At 46.6% G+C, this 17758-nt stretch overlaps 1 protein-coding gene across 7 annotated transcripts in view; it reads left to right on the top strand.

Moving 5' to 3' along the window:
• Positions 1 to 17758, top strand: part of LOC126523458 (solute carrier family 41 member 1-like) — a 440647-nt gene that overhangs the window by 395234 nt on the left and 27655 nt on the right. For all 7 annotated transcript variants that reach the window (XM_050172069.3, XM_050172067.3, XM_072288873.1 and 4 more), the window contains 3 exons: positions 431 to 577; positions 9288 to 9432; positions 12771 to 12844. In XM_050172069.3, the coding sequence (XP_050028026.2) occupies positions 431 to 577; positions 9288 to 9432; positions 12771 to 12844 (366 nt within the window). The remainder of the gene's footprint in view (positions 1 to 430; positions 578 to 9287; positions 9433 to 12770; positions 12845 to 17758) is intronic.

The raw sequence follows: 17758 nt of genomic DNA, 5'->3' as shown, positions 1-17758 counted from the left end.
TTCTCGTACAGGCGGCACGCGGAGACACTGGTGTCGTGCTTCCCTTTGCTCGTAGCTCTGTGGTTACAGTACAGCGGGGTTAGTGTGACAAACAAGCCGGTTTCTCAGCCCGCGGGTGGAGCGAGACGCGGCTCAATGGTGCCAAGTCACGCCGCACGTAGGGGAGCCGCAGCCTGGCTTCTCCCAGTGCAATGCGGCGCTCAACTCAGCCACGTTGCAAAAAAAGTTGCAGCAGGGAAGCACTGACACGGAGAGGAGGAAAGAAGACGCACGGGTTGGTGTGTTCTTCGTTGTCTGCGGAAAGACCGTTTCGCCACGTGCGTTGGACGAGCTCAGGCAGAGACCGTCCGCGACCGCGCCGGGCTCGCCCGCGAACTGATTACGATCCGCCGTCCGAAATGCGGCTCATGCTGGACGCGTGTGTGTGCAGGTGCGTTCATGACCACCGTGGTGCTGGTGGCGCGGCGGTGCGGCCTGAACCCGGACAACGTGGCGGCGCCCATCGCCGCCTCGCTGGGCGACCTGACGACGCTCACGCTGCTCTCAACCATCAGCTCGAGGCTGCTCATCTGGAAAGGTGAGCACCGGGTGATTCGCGCCAACCGTCAGCGCTCGCTGGTGTGACCGCCTGCCCGCTGGCAATATATACCTTGTGTTTTATTTTTGTTGTTGTTTTTCAGAGGGTCAAAAATTTTTTTAAATTGGGTGTGTCCGGTAAAGCAATTCTAGATCATTGAGCTAGTCTACTCGAAAAGGTGGATATTGCTTGCAAAAAAAAAAAAAAAATGAAATGCATAATCGGCTAACTCACAAAAAGCCACTGATTAAATTTTTAAGTAATTACCGTATGGGACGTAATGCGATTTACAAATTCTAGCAGGTGAGACTGCAAGGCATATCCGCTTGAAAAGAATTGTGTGAATGGCCCCACTTACGAGATATTCGCCGTCAAACTTGCCGTAGAAATGTACTCTCGTTCCACTCACTTTCCTAAATAAACGTAGTTTTCTGCATTGAAACGCAAAAGTAACTGGAACGCCAATGCATTTCTCCGCAAAGTTCAAAAATTACTACCTCGAAATTGGTATTATCCTGATAATTCCTTAAGTGCATCCGACTTGCAGTTTCAACCGCTAGAATTTTTAAATTGCACTCTGTGGCATAGGTAATTAGTTAAAAAACTTGAATAATATTTTTTTAATTAGACTACTAAGCATTTCAGTTCTTTTGTATAAGTAATGTCCGCCTATTTGAGCAGAGCAGCTCACGGACTAAAATTGTGCTATCTACCGCAGACAATATTTAATAGCTTCAGACCTTCTAAAAAAACAAACAAAAGACACCCAGGTTTTACGAGGGCAGGTATTTGCATGGGTGAGGCATAGGCCTTTCTTTTTCTTTTTCATACAACATAACTGCCCCTGTAAGAAATGAGCATTGCGCCAAAAGAGAGCCTGAAACACACTTGTGCACACTTTTAAATGCCTGATGACTGCCTATGCACATGTTGCCTAAGAGTATCCCACCTACTCCATCTGCCACTAGCCTGTCAGAAGCGAGAAAAGCCGGGAAGTTGATTTAAGACATATATTAGGGGGCACTCGGCAGAACGGTACATTTTTGAGGGAGGTTATCGAATGCTAAGGATGAAGCAAGCAAGCAAGCGCTTCTTTCCCTTTCATCTGTTCTGCCGGCAGGAAGTATGCCTACAGTTGTCACGTTAGATGAAAAAGTGCTGTAATATCGCATTTGTGCACCACGAGACCTGACAGAAATTCATGCAGTGTAATAAACAGGGCGATCATTATTTGACATAAAGTTATTCATTTCAGTTGTCCGTGCTTGATACGCTGCAATACTTTAGTAAAGTTTAGAACGCCACCCGTGCAAAAGAGCAATTACGACGAGCTTACTTGGCTCTCCTTCTCTGCATGCATGTCTTGTAGTTTTTCACGCCGTTGGCGTTGGAACATTTGGCCACAGCAAACGTAAGACATAAACGCAGTCTTGCATAACTTGGTGCTCGCCAGCCCAGTAGGTACATCCTAATGACAGCCAAAAGGGTGCAAACACTGTGTGCATTGCGTGCGTTTGCGCTTTTCAGGCTATCACTAAGGTAAAAAAAAATAATAAACGCTCGGAGTTGAGGTTTTCATAATCACATGTCCCATATAATACTGCACATCTTCATGAACTTCTTTAATTTGCTTTGTGAAAGGAAAGGGGTACGTGAAGCGACCGTTTTTGAAGCTGACGTTAGGGAGCACCGTGTCTTTCTAATCGAAATAAGAAATTTGGAAACAGAAGTCATCGCCTAATGAGTGCCCACCCAGAACAGCGTTGCCAAAGCGTTGTTGTCCAGTGGCTCCTCAGCTGCTTGCGTGTCTCGCTCTTTATTGCTTCCCATGTTCGCTCTAGTTTTCAAAAGATGATTTGCTGTGTACTAGTCACTTTTATTGTTCGCTCTGCCTCGATTTTTGTTGAACAATCTGGCCTAGCTCTTCTCGTTTAATTTGTCTTAGTGCAGAAAAAAAAATAACGCAGTAAAGGAGAATGCTGCATACTTGGGAACATCTTTTCCCCCATTCGCTGTCTGCGGCAGCCTCTGCGTTTTACACAGTTTATACAGCGCTATAATTGCATGTTTTACAGAATTGTTGTAAAGATTACCTGTGGCAGATAGCATAATATTTGTCCTTGAGCTGTGTTATCCGAAGGGGCGGAAATTACTAGCACAAGAAATCGAAAGGCATGTTTAGCTAATGAACTTCTTAAATACTTTACGGCACATATTGCAATCTACGAATTGCAGCCGGTGAGCTTTAAAGAAGTATACACTTCCTAATTCCTAATTAGGAATTCCTAATTAGGAATTAACTTCCTAATTAACTTCCTAATTTCGCCGCCCAACCTGCGATCTCCAATTACCCTAGGCGAATGCCAGCAAGCCTGAGAGTAGAAAAAATCGATAGACAGACATAGACAAAGAGACTGAAGGTGGCTTGACTGACCACTGAACTTCATTAATTCCAGCCACTTTCCTGTCTCTTTGTCTATGTCTGCCTCTCGATTTTTTCGACTCTCAAGTTTGCTGGTGTTCTCCTAGTATAACCATGTACCAATTAGCCCAACAAGCCACTCTCATGAATCCAATTACCCTGTCCTGGGCCAACCGATTCCAACTAGCGCCCGCGAATTTCCTAATTTCGCCGCCTCATGTAGTCTTTTGCTGTCCTCGACTGCGTTTCCTTTCTCTTGGCACCCATTCTGTAACCCTGATGGTTCACCGGGTACTTAACCTACGCATTACGTTACCTGCCCAGCTTCCCTTTCTTCTCTTAATGTCAATTAGAATAACGGCTATCCCCGTTTGCTCTCTGATCCAAACCGCTCTCTTTCTCTCTCTTAAAGTTATGCCTAGCAATCTTCGTTCCATCGCTCTTTGCGCTGTCCTTAACTTGTTCTCAAGCTTCTTTGTCAGGTTCAAAGTTTCTGCCCCATATGTCTGCACCCGCAAAATGCACTGATTGTACACCTTCCTTCGCAATGATAATGGTAAGCTTGCAGTCAGGAGCTGACAGTGTCTTCAGTATGCGCTCCAACCTATTTTTATTCTTCTATGAATTTCCTTCTCATTATCAGGTTTCTCTGTGAGTAATTGACCCAGGTAAACGCACTCCTTCGCTGACTCTACGGCTGACTGCCGATCCTGAACTCTTGTTCCCTTGTCCTCGCCAACTACATTTCGCAAATTGCGTATGACTCATAATAATGAGTCATAAATAATGTTTCTAAATAATTATGTTCCTAAATAATTAGGGACATAATGAGTGATTCTTTGCTAATTATTTTTATTTTTGTTTCCATTTCTCATACAAGTATTGTGTGCATTTTCGAATGACCCAGCTGAAGCACTACAATTAGGTTGTCTGGAATAGAAAAATTTTCTATATTTCGTAAAATTTAAAAGTGATCCCTTCGTATCATCATCATCATCATCATCAGCCTAGTTACGCCCACTGCAGGGCAAAGGCCTCTCCCATACTTCTCCAACTACCCCGGTCATGTACTAATTGTGGCCATGTTGTCCCTGCAAACGTCTTAATGTCATCTGCCCACCTAACTCTCTGCCGCCCCCTGCTACGCTTCCCTTCTCTTGGAATCCAGTCCGTAGCTCTTAGTGACCATCGGTTATCTTCCCTCCTCATTACATGTCCGGCCCATGCCCATTTCTTTTTCTTGATTTCAACTAAGATGTCGTTTACCCGCGTTTGTTGCCTCACCCAATCTGCTCTTTTCTTATCCCTTAACGTTACACCCATCATTCTTCTTTCCATAGCTCGTTGCGTCGTTCTCAATTTCAGCAGAACCCTTTTCGTAAGCCTCCAGGTTTCTGCCCCATATGTGAGTACTGGTAACACACAGCTGTTGTACACTTTCCTTTTGAGGGATAGTGGCAACCTACTGTTCATGATTTGAGAATGCCTGCCAAACGCACCCCAACCCATTCTTATTCTTCTGGTTATTTCAGTCTCATGATCCGGATCCGTGGTCACTACCTGCCCTAAGTAGATGTATTCCCTTACCACTTCCAGTGTTTCGCTACCTATCGTAAACTGCTGTTCTCTTCCGAGACTGTTAAACAGTACTTTAGTTTTCTGCAGATTAATTTTCAGACCCACCCTTCTGCTTTGCCTCTCCAGGTCAGTGAGCATGCATTGCAATTGGTCTCCTGAGTTACTAAGCAAGGCAATATCATCAGCGAATCGCAAGTTGCTAAGGTATTCTCCATCGACTTTTATCCCCAATTCTTCCCACTCCAGGCCTCTGAATACCTCCTGTAAACATGCTGTGAATAGCATTGGAGATATCGTATCTCCCTGTCTGACGCCTTTCTTTATAGGGATTTTGTTGCTTTCTTTGTGGAGGACTACGGTGGCTGTGGAGCCGCTATAGATATCTTCCAGTATTTTTACATATGGCTCATCTACACCCTGATTCCGTAATGCCTCCATGACTGCTGAGGTTTCGACTGAATCAAACGCTTTCTCGTAATCAATGAAAGCTATATATAAGGGTTGGTTATATTCTGCACATTTCTCTATCACTTGATTGATAGTGTGAATATGGTCTATTGTTGAGTAGCCTTTACGGAATCCTGCCTGGTCCTTTGGCTGACAGAAGTCTAAGGTGTTCCTGATTCTATTTGCGATTACCTTAGTAAATACTTTGTAGGCAACGGACAGTAAGCTGATCGGTCTATAATTTTTCAAGTCTTTGGCGTCCCCTTTCTTATGGATTAGGATTATGTTAGCGTTCTTCCAAGATTCCGGTACGCTCGAGGTTATGAGGCATTGCGTATACAGGGTGGCCAGTTTCTCTAGAACAATCTGACCACCATCCTTCAACAAATCTGCTGTTACCTGATCCTCCCCAGCTGCCTTGCCCTTTTGCATAGCTCCTAAGGCTTTCTTTACTTCTTCTGGCGTTACCTGTGGGATTTCGAATTCCTCTAGGCTATTCTCTCTTCCACTATCGTCGTGGGTGCCACTGGTACTGTATAAATCTCTATAGAACTCCTCAGCCACTTGAACTATCTCGTCCATATTAGTAACGATATTGCCGGCTTTGTCTCTTAACGCACACATCTGATTCTTGCCTATTCCTAGTTTCTTCTTCACTGTTTGTAGGCTTCCTCCGTTCCTGAGAGCCTGTTCAATTCTATCCATATTATAGTTCCTGATGTCCGCTGTCTTACGCTTGTTGATTAACTTAGAAAGTTCTGCCAGTTCTATTCTAGCTGTAGGATTAGAGGCTTTCATACATTGGCGTTTCTTGATCAGATCTTTCGTCTCCTGCGATAGCTTACTGGTTTCCTGTCTAACGGCGTTACCACCGACTTCTATTGCGCACTCCTTAATGATGCCCATGAGATTGTCGTTCATTGCTTCAACACTAAGGTCCTCTTCCTGAGTTAAAGCCGAATACCTGTTCTGTAGTTTGATCCGGAATTCCTCTAGTTTCCCTCTTACCGCTAACTCATTGATTGGCTTCTTGTGTACCAGTTTCTTTCGTTCCCTCCTCAAGTCTAGGCTAATTCGAGTTCTTACCATCCTGTGGTCACTGCAGCGTACCTTGCCGAGCACGTCTACATCTTGAATGATGCCAGGGTTCGCGCAGAGTATGAAGTCGATTTCATTTCTAGTCTCACCATTCGGGCTCCTCCACGTCCACTTTCGGCTAACCCGCTTGCGGAAAAAGGTATTCATTATACGCATATTATTCTGTTCTGCAAACTCTACTAATAATTCTCCTCTGCTATTCCTAGAGCCTATGCCATATTCCCCCACTGACTTGTCTCCAGCCTGCTTCTTGCCTACCCTGGCATTGAAGTCGCCCATCAGTATAGTGTATTTTGTTTTGACTTTACCCATCGCCGATTCTACGTCTTCATAAAAGCTTTCGACTTCCTGGTCATCATGACTAGATGTAGGAGCGTAGACCTGAACAACCTTCATTTTGTACCTCTTATTAAGTTTCACAACAAGACATGCCACCCTCTCGTTAATGCTATAGAATTCCTGTATGTTACCAGCTATTTCCTTATTAATCAGGAATCCGACTCCTAGTTCTCGTCTCTCCGCTAAGCCCCGGTAGCACAGTACATGCCCGCTTTTTAGCACTGTATATGCTTCTTTTGTCCTCCTAACCTCACTGAGCCCTATTATATCCCATTTACTACCCTCTAATTCCTCCAATAACACTGCTAGACTCGCCTCACTAGATAGCGTTCTAACGTTAAACGTTGCCAGGTTCAGATTCCAATGGCGGCCTGTCCGGAGCCAGGTATTCTTAGCACCCTCTGCAGCGTCACAGATCTGACCGCCGCCGTGGTCAGTTGCTTCGCGGCTGCTGGGGACTGAGGGCCGGGGTTTGATTGTTGTATTCATATAGGAGGTTGTGGCCAAGTACTGCACCAGGGTGGCCAATCCTGCTCTGGTGAGAGAGTGCGTTACCGGTTCTGGTCACCGGGATCAGGCCGCACTCCAGGCCTGTTTGTGCAATTTTCTCAACACACGTTTTTTTTTTTTTTTTTTTTTTGTATTTTCCGGTGGAGAATAGCGCGGCACCGGGATTTGAATCACGGTCCTCTTGCACTGGAGACGGATACTCTACCGTCCCCGTAGGAGTTAAATTAAAAATTAATTTATGGGGTTTTACGTGACAAAACCACTTTCTGATTATGCACGCCGTAGTGGAGGACTCCGAAAATTTCGACCACCTGGGGTTCTTTAACGTGCACCTAATTCTAAGTACACGGGTGTTTTCGCATTTCGCCCCCATCGAAATGCGGCCGCCGTGGTCGGGGTCCGATCCCGCGACCTCGTGCTCAGCAGTCTAACACCATAACCACTGAGCAACCACGGCGGGTCCCGCAGGAGTTGTACGCCTCATTTAACCTACAGTGGTGCCCTACTTGGTCAGTCAAGGTGGACCAATCTGAGCTCGGTTATACCGCATGGATGGCACTCGGCTAGAGAACCTGGTATTTATGACCTGCACATGTGAGTGTGAGGCCATAAATATTTGAAGATCTATATAAATATATATATATTTTTTTTAGGAGGGTTCCTGTACAGTGATAAAATAAAGGAAAAGACATTAAAAGAAAGAAAAAAAAAAGAAAGAAAAAGGGGCAGAAAAAAAAAAGGAACATAACAGGTGATTTGAACTCGTGACCCTTCGATTGTTGCCCAGAAAGATAGCTCAGTCGGTTGGTTCGTCAGGCCCCAGGCTACTTTCAAGCGCCACAGCTCCTGCTCCGAGCCTCACACTTACGTGGAAAGAGACTCATGTTGTCCGCGATAGTCGGTTGTCGGAGTAGTTGGAAGGCATACTTTCTAGGAAAAATGGCCGCTCAAGGAGAAGAGCCAACTCGAGCGGCTTTAGAGGCTAGGAAAACTGCCTTAAAATATTTAGACTTGAGGGAAAGCTTCGTTAACAAACTATAACACGGCAATCAGCACTCGAATACGACGAGAGAAATTACTGAGACGTGGAAAATTCCCTTGAAAAAAAAATCTGGTTTGCTAGGCAAATGCTTGTATGTATTGAACCTCTTAAAAGATGAGGGGTGAAATATGCGCTCACCGAGAGGGCATCTTCGGCACGAGACATCCCCAAGGCACCTTACAGAGATGTGGAGAGCTTCGCGGCCGGAACGAAGCTTCCCTTCTCCGCCGGCCAAGAGGGGGAAACGCGCTTTCCGATCGCTCAAGGTTGCGCGGACAAAGCCTAACTCTAGCGTCTAGGAAAAGCTTAATCAGGTGCGATGGCGGCACGCATAGCGTGGGAAGCTAGCCGCCAGAATAACTATACCAAGGACTGCTGCTGATGAGGGCGAAATACCTTCGTGTAATTATAATAACCCTAATAGGACTACTTTCGAAACAAGAAAGGAAACGGCCCAGAGGGCTATACTACGAGAGCTATGACTGATAGTTTTCTCTCTCTCTCTCTATATATATATATATATTCATCTCATCTATGGGATCGCATGCGCGCGCTGTTTCTTTGTCTCTGCGTGTAGTACAGTGAAGAGAGCCAGTTTAAGGGCGGAGAAGAAGAAAGAAGAGAAAAGCAAAAACTGCAGCGCCGTGGTTTTAAAGCGCACCCGTGGTAGAGAAACGGAATGCGATATAAGCGTGCGTAGCCATGATACGCACACGACAAACTGCCTTAAAATATTTAGACTTGAGGGAAAGCTTCGTTAGCAAACGATAGCACGGCAATCAGCACTCGAATATAATTATAACCCTAATACTAATTGTAAATATTCATCTCATCTATGGGATCTAATGCGCGCGCTGTTGCTTTGTCTCTGCGTGTAGTAGTACGATGCAAATTTGCGAGGGAGAACTTTTGATCCTTCATTTCTCAGCCGCTCACGCCGCAGTGTCGTCATAAACAGAACTGTACCGCTTCTTCGTTTTATGTGCTGGCATTTACATTCTTATCCGCGTAATCCCTTGGGCGACACACACTTTCTCGTATCTGTATCCGCATATTACAATTAATGTGTGCTTCTACGCACGATTTATATAACATATGCTCAGGCAGAACTGTAGTAAAGCCGCGGCCACGCGCAATTATTGCGGATTATATTCGGGAGATACTTTCCCGTAATGTCTGCACACTAAGCTAACGTGTCAACGCTGCCAGTGGTGCCACTCTTTATTGATTCCGCTCACCTCTCGTCAAAAGTTGCAATCTTTTTTTCGTTTCAGACTCGCCCTTAATGACTCCGGGCGTGGTGGTGCTGAGCCTTGTGCTGCTGCCCTTGTGGTTCTTCTTGGCCTTCAAGCACGAAAACACGCGCTCCGTGCTCAAGGTCGGATGGCCGCCCATACTGGCCGCCGTCATGGTATCCAGGTGCGCCTTCATTGCCACAAATGCTTTGTTTGTCTCGCTGTGCATTTGACGCTTGGCCGCCGCCATATTGTTGCTCCGCATGTTTCGCCTGGCAGATTCGGCTAGTTGGTTGTGCCAGGCGTGATGTTTCGAAGCGCGAAAAAGACAAGGCACAAAAGGCTGGGCCAGTTCGCTACCTGTATTTGACCGTGATTCGACAGGACAGCCAGCAAGGCGAACCGCTTCAATGCCAACGGACGCATGTTTGACCGCCTGTATGCAAAACATTGCGAGAGCAGACAGATTTCCGGTATGTGGGTATATTGGTATTGGAAGCGAGGCTGCGAAGGCCTCGGGACTGCTGCCCCCCCCCCCTCTTATATTATCATTGAGCGCAAATGATTGCACTTGTAAGCCTCCACGCCAGACTGTGAAATGGTAGCCTTTGCCATACCCCACTTACACAGCTGCTCAAATTTCTATAAAACAGTATATGTGATGTCCGCATCCCGGCGCACTAAATTATGCGTAAGAAAGAAGCGCCAAGTTTGCACTGACCGTACGGATAGGCCGGTGGCTCGTTTGCGTTCAAAATGGTGCAGAGGTGGCATTCTGCGGCGCGTGCATCCCGCTCCAGCATTTTCTAGAGGTCCGCAAAAAAAAAAAAGGAAACAAAGGAAAGAGCTGCACACATAACACTTACAATGAGCGTCACTGTAACGAGTTTGCCCGTATTTAGCGACGTTAAGTGTAAGTGCTCATCTCGTTCTTCCAAATTCTTTTTTTGTCCAGTTTCAGTTTCCATATTTGCAGTTTCTTCGTCGTTGACGGAACCTTTAAATTCACCCGTGGTATATAAGACATTGCATCCAGTAGGCATAAACGTTTCAAAGGGAGCCTTAGAACTTATGCTAAACGTCAAGCTATAGACAACAACAGTTAGTTTGGTTGCTTAGTGTCTTTTCCCTTTTTTCTTTTATTTCTTTTGCTTTATTTCAGTATTTCCTTTTATTTTTTATTCTTTTTTTCACAAGCACCGGTTTCTGCCGCTCCTTCGGTTATCTCATTTAGAGACGCGATAGCCCACGACCACCAGCGAAACAGGTAATAGAGGGCAGCTGTGCACGCTGTTGACACGCCGGCTGACATACGGCCGTTGACATGTGATTGACAGATGGCCTTGTCACTGGCCTTGTGCACAGTACTCCTTTCTTCTCAATTCGACACCGTCGCTGCTAACACCCTTCGTTCGTTGCCACCCCCCCCCAACTCGCCTTACGCCCTCTCCCCTTTAGAAGAACCCCACCTACATATAAAAAGACAAGCCCACATGTCGAAACGTTGACTCCTGCTTTCACCTTGTTCTCGTTTTGCTCATAGTGTCTAATTTCCATCTCCCGCCTTCCGCGTGTTTTCCCTGGACCCGCGGTATATGTATAGCACAATGCTACTTCTTGAGCTGGATTTCTCAGAGGCGGAAAGTAATGGCACCAAAAGAAAATAAAAATAGATATTTGGCTAATTAACAACCTTTCGCTAATGATCTTTTAAACTAAATGCTTTAAGACACATATTGTAATTCGAGAATTTTAGCCAGTGATTTCCAAAGTCACGTCCGCTTGGCTGAAATTGTGGGCATGACGACACCTTTTTCGACATACGCGTATTCAAAGTTTGGGAAAAAATGCATCGGTATTCCAGTAATTCTTTCAGCTTAGATACATAAAACGGTATTTTGATAAAGAGTGAACAGAACAACACTGCATTTTTTACCGCAAGCTTTACAGAGCTTACCTCAAAATTGGTGCTCGTTTAGAAATTCATTCTAATACCTTGTGAAATTACTGACTTCAGTTTGTGGATTACAATATGTGCGATAAAGTAATTAGTTAAAAAACTCATTGGTTATTTCTCAATTCGTGAAATATGCATTTTGATTTGCAGAGAATGTAACGTTCTCATCTTGGAGGAATCCATCACCATGAGTTCATTTGCGCTATATGCCACGTGGGATTTTTTAAAATTGTGCTCACTCTAAAAAAAAAAGTTGCAGCGGCTACGATTTTCACTGATTAAACATTTGGCTGTCGCAAACATTTGAGCGTTGCAATGAAGGGAGAGCCCCAGTTCTTGCGAAAACGAATAAAAGAAGTCACAAAGCACGTTCAAAATGGAGCACACTGACGCCATTCCAAATGAAAGTGCACCTGCTCCCGCTGCCCACTCATCCCACGGTTGTCGAACGATTGCGGCGCCCTGCGATGCACACGTGGAACAAAAACCATGTAGCTGGAGTCGGGCGAAATGTGTCTTCTCGCTTTTCTACGCTCACGTCCCGCCTTCCGCGACAACGCAATATTCCTTCTGCTGTGACGTCACGAGGGAAGGCCAACTGCCCGTACTGTGCAACACGGGCAATGCCTTAGGCGTTCGCGATTGTTCCAAAGTACGATTTTCAATAGAAGAGACAGTGGCCAGTTATTTTTCTTTTTTCTCGGGGGAAGGGCAGTGGGAAGCGCACTGTAGTACGTGCCCGTTCTGCCACGCTCTGGCAACGCTACTGTATAGATGGGGAGTCCCCGTTAGGTGAGTGAAAGCCTGCAAGAAACAACTTCTAGAGAGCAGAACACTTGCAGCCTTGGTGTCACGCAGGAAAGCGTGGAATTCATAGAAAAAACGTAGGAAAGCATTGCGTTTGGTCTCGCCTCTCTTCTTCTCAACACGCTGTCGTGACTCAATGCGCTCAGGTCTTCTGTTGTCTAATATACGTACGGGTTCCACGTGAGCGAGCATCACCCGCGCGCTTCCTGTGTTGCGAGCGAAATTACCTATGCAGCTTAAGGCGACTGACTTACTGGCGTGTCACATTTAGGTATCGTTATACACAACACAAAAAGGAAAGTTCAACTTAAACAAGAGGGATACTCAGGTGAGCTAATGAAATATTGCCAGTGGGAAACTTGCGTTTTCAATAACTAGACATTAATGAAATTGGCGAGGATTGGCGACGAAGCTGGTCATTGACCTTTTATTTTTCCATTTGCTCATTTCATCCGCTGCATGTTTGTCAGTCCCACCCGCAGCGCACTGAAACAACTTCCTCTTACGCGACATGAAGTTCAAGTTTATTCACATTTAGGGATGCTATTACATTTGGTGGTCCAATAGTTCAGAAACTATCAGGGGGACCATGCACATAATATTATCAACTATAGATTACAACATACCATAAAAGGGATACGTGGGCAATAAATATTAACAGAAAAGCTACGGAAAACGGAATAGTACAAAAGTAAGAGCAAACAAATGAAATGAAAGCAGGATATATAATTTTATGACAACCTTTCTCTCACACGCAGCTTCGGCGGCTACATCCTGGACTTTTCTGTGGTCCGTTTCGAAGGCATCGCCCTTCACCTTTCCGCTGTAAACGGTAAGCGGGACTCGTCCATTGTGTGCTACTTCCAATCGACTAAGCTCGTAGGCGTGTTTGCATAATTTGCCTAGCAAAGTTGTCGCGCAACATGTGCACTGCATTGCCCTTCAATCAATACTTCATTATCTTTGATGCTTCAAAGGCAGCTCTTGTCCAGCGAGCTGCGAAAACAAAATAGACCATGGTTTGTCTTCTAACGCGACAGGCTAAGTGCGAACGCCATAAGTCATAGGCCTGAACTTGCAGCATTGTTTTTTTAAGTCCCGCGATAGCACGCATTGACAATGGGTAACCAGCGCCGGTCAAAAGGTCCTACGGATTGTGCAACTGAAACACGCTGCTGTGGCCTCTTCCGGTATAGAGGTGCCACGACAGTGCCATAGCATATTGAATGGTAAAACAGACCTGTATCGGCGTCTGCTTTATCTCGACGGGCAGCCAAGCCGAACCCGATGCGAGCAACGCATGCGCTCCTGCACGTCGGCGCTCAGTCAGGTCAGAAGCTGGACACGGAAAAATTTATTCTCGGGTTTTGCGTGCCCCAGCCACGACCTTATCCTGGGCACCGGATGAATTTTTACTGCCCGAGCTTCATTACGGTGCACGCCCCCTTCGGAATGCGGCCGGGTTCAAACCCGCGACCTCCAGCCCGGCGGTGCAATGCCGTAGCCGCTGGGTATACCACCATGGGTGGAGCTGGTCAGATGTTGCCCTAAAATGGGCGGTGAATTTGCTGCCGCCAAATCGCTGCATGTGGTACCGCAAACTCTCACTGGCTAAATTGTGTGGCTGCCGGCGCTGCACTTCGTACGCGATGTTTTAACCCTCGTTGACGAAAGGAATTAACGAGAGCGATGGCGCCTGCAGTGGCATCGACATTCATGCTTGCGAAACAGCGCACGGGAGTGACATTGCTTTGGAACTCGGGACCTTCCAGGGCTCAGGAATCGTGACACAGCTCCGCCGTCTGCGTTTTGTCTGTTGACGGGAAATGAAGGCGTGCAATGTAGCCGTCGTACAGCGAAGTACGCTCTAGAACTTTCAATTCTAGGAATGACATGTTATCTGTGACGTGTTTTCATTCTTTCCGTGTTTCAAATTCCGTGCTCTCCAGATTTTTGCGATCTAGAGACTTCAACACATTTGTCTACAGCACGAAAGCGGTGTTTAGCGGCTCTGCGTTAGCGATGTCTAGATAGAGGAAAAGAGACCGCGGATGTGTCTTTAGGTGCAGCCCAAAATATTTAAAGTTTTCTACAGCCTGAGTTAGACGATCGGGTAGTGTTTTCATGGAATTACGTCGGGCGTATTTTATTGCTTTTTCGATGGTTCACGTTAAGGTGCGTCCGGCATAAGCGCGGTGAACAGCTATGCTTCCCTCGTGCCAGCGCTCGTGGTGTGTGTGTATTGTGGTGCAGGGTGCCCGAGTCGGTGGCGCAACCCGCGCTCTGCGGCCTAGTCATCACTGCTGCATCAGACTGCCGCATATGCTTCTATAGCGCTGACGTGCGCGTTGACAGCAATTAAAATGTATTCTATTCGGCGCCCCTCGACGCGATAGCATAGCAGCGCGTGCCCCTCGCGGACGGACCAATGATGAAATTACGCCCCGCTACCTTTTCACATAAAGGGCCCCTCACCAAGCCTGGCCAATTTGAGTTGACAAGCGCAGAGCACACATTGCGCGATAACGATCGTTCCTGCTATGTATTACATCGCTACGCGCCGCGGAATGACCTGAAATTTCAAACCGAACGCCGTTTTTCCTTCTCCTCGCGGCCGCCATGATACAAGCTGGAGGATGACGTACTCGCATCCCTGCGCCTACGTGCTCGAGTCCGCAGTGTGACGTCGCTCGTGGTGACACCTGACTTCGAGAATTTAGGCACCATTTGTTATTTGTCTGATCTGTTGCTTGAAGTGAAGAATTGAATTTTAGAGAAATAATAAAACACACAAATGCAATGTCTGCGTGTTCTTACATCTCTCTTGCACCGAAACAAGAGAGGTGTACTTCCTCATCGTCTGCTTGTTCCCACGGTCGTGCGGTCACGTGCACAGGTACCGAAACTATGCCATTTTCTACCGTGTTCCAGCGCCCCCGTGATCATGCTCTGCGATCCGCTTGTTCTGCCTCAGTATTGGTGCAGCACTGAATTATACCGCTAGTCATGTTTCCATTTGCACAGCGCGCAACATCTTGCGCTGCGCGAAACGATAAAAGTTCGTGCGCAGCGCCGCCAGCAAAAGCGCGCATCGCCGAAAAAAAAAAAAAGACCTAGGCGAAAAAAAAGTGAGGCGTATGACGTATGTGTCACGCGATCCTTGAGGGCCGGCATGGGAAAACGCAGGGAAGGAATTTCGCTTGCGAAGGCTAGACGGCGCGACTGGAGAGCGAGTCTCGCTATGCAGTGGAGCCTTCCTGCTGAAATCATGGGTTCGCGGCACTGAAATATTTCTATCTCGGCTATTAATGAGCAGACTTGAAAAATTCTTGCGGCAGAACGCTCCCTTGAGGACACGTAACAACCTACAGCGTATAACGAAAATTTGCTGTTGAGCGTGGTGAGGGGCCCTTTAAGTTACGGCGTCGTATGAGACGTCGCAACTCTGCATACGTTTAAAAGCGTTCTCGGCCGTCTCAGTAAATAGACACTTCTACTTTTATGCTATTTCGTCTACTTAAGGTAGTCAATGCTGTACAGATGGGCAATAAATACAGACAGTGCAGACAATGTACAGACAATGCTGTAGAGAAGTTCTGCGTGAACATGGCAGGGAGCATCAGACTCAAGGTTCTGCGGAAACGTGACAGAGAATAGACTTTCAGTACAAGAGTGCGATGGTAGTCAGTGCCAACACGGCTGATGGCTTGTATGTCTAACGAGACATGCAGTGGCTGTTTGTTTACAATAGGGGCTCTATCACGTAAAACTATTCCAATATGTTTTTATTCCAATGTCCTGACGTCAAATTTGCGTAACCGCCGACGCAAGCATCGGGCGGTCACCCGCAGGGTTGTCTGAACAGATCAATCAAACGCTCTCCTCGTTCATAGGAGGTCACATTTGTTTGCTTGAAAAACGAATAACATTGCGTACACTCAGCGGTTTGTCTTGCCTAATTGGCTCACAAGTGGCGAGGAGCACGCTAAAGTGGAGAGGGATTCGATAGGGCCGAGCCACTGCACTGCAAATTGATAACCAGATGAAGAGGGTGGTGCCGGAGTCTGTGATTAGTCCGCTTTCCCTTACTTAGCTTGCGGTGGCTCATCGACAATCGCGGCAGCATGCAACGGAAGCTTAAGAATGACGCTCAAACGGATCCTCAGCAAAGCAGAGTTGGCAGAACAAGGTCGCAAAGGTGCCGAAAGTGCTCGAAAATGTTACACGGCCACGCAAAAAGTTTTATTACACGCAAATAAACCCATGCTCTCCGGCAGATGCCAGAGCCAGTGCCTGAGCGATCGGCGGCCGCCATATTTTATTGCTTTCGGAAAGGGGCAGCTTGCGGCTGTTCAGAAAGAAATTCGGTTTTGTTCGGCATATTAATGCATCCTTAACGCTTACACGTCACTTTGACGCGGTGAGTTTTCGCGGTTTCATTACGTCGCGTGAGAGGCAGGTGAAGTGGGTGCAGGCCGAAAACTTCTGACCAATAGCCGAGGGCTGATGGCGAAAACGCGTCGAATCAGAAATAACTATTTTTCTTTTGTTCGGTCAAATAATGCATAATCAGTGTGTACACCCCATATCAGATGGGGAGCTATCGCGGTTTTCGTGACGTCGCGTGACAGACAGGTGAAGTGCGAGTGGTCCAAAAAAGTTTTTGACCAATAGGGGAGGGCCGATTGGAAAATTGGAATAGAAAATTTTGGAACAGTTTTACGTTCTACCGCCCAAGGTTATAGACAACAGGTTAGAGTAGAACGTAGATAAAGCGCACAAGAATTGGTTTTTAGAAACGCACAAATCAAACCAAATCATGGAGCATAAACTTTAACAGGTTGCAATCACTTAATGTTGCAAGTACGGAGTTAATCACAAGTCGGCCATTTTCTTAGTACTGCGGCATGATCTCCGATTGCTGCATTGGCTGCTTGGGTTAGATGCCGATTCGCTAAATCGTTCTTTTTTCGTTTTTCTTTCTCGTTTTTTTTTTGTCTCACGTGACAACAACCCGCCTCCGTCCTTTACATCCGACAAGGCAGGACGGCATGGAGCCGTGCGTTCTCACTGCTGCCAGGTAGCCACATGCGTCGGACCGTCGGGTCGCGCATTTAAGTACGTTTACTGCACCGTTCTTACATGCGCATTAGCGCAAATAAACGTAGTGTAGAAAACGCGCAGTAAACATACCATACGAATGACCCGATGGTGCAATACAGCGGCCGTGCAGCTTCCTCTGATTTGTCATTATCGGATCTTAGTGGCAATAAGGTTTCTCTCTACGCCGACGACATCACTCTTTGGACATCTGGCGGCTCCGATGGAGAGATTCAAGACACTCTACAGGCCGCAGCAGACGCCGTCGTGGCTCATGCAGGGGCGACGAATGTCACATGCTCCCCTCAAAAATCTGAGTTACTTCTGCCATCCCACCGGGGGGCCGAAAAACACATGCCTTAGTATACAGGTCATCCTAAACCACATCCCTCTTACAAGAGCGCATAGGCTCCGGGTGCTCGGTTTACACATTCAAAGCAATCGGCTCAACACATATACCCTACATACACTCCAAGCCACAGTCGATCACACCCTGCATGCGCCTTCTAGGGCGAGTCTCCAATAAACATGGCTGACTAAAGGAGGCCGAACTTCGCCTGGTCCAGGCCTTCGTTATTAGTAAGATTACATTCGCAACACCATTTCTACATTTCCTTAAATCAGAATCAGATAAGATCGACACTCT

This window comes from Dermacentor andersoni, chromosome 6 (assembly GCF_023375885.2).
Source record: "Dermacentor andersoni chromosome 6, qqDerAnde1_hic_scaffold, whole genome shotgun sequence".
In the NCBI taxonomy this organism is placed as follows: Eukaryota; Metazoa; Arthropoda; class Arachnida; order Ixodida; family Ixodidae; genus Dermacentor; species Dermacentor andersoni.
The sequence above is the reverse complement of the archived record's forward strand: the minus strand, read 5'-3'. Positions and strand labels throughout refer to the sequence as shown.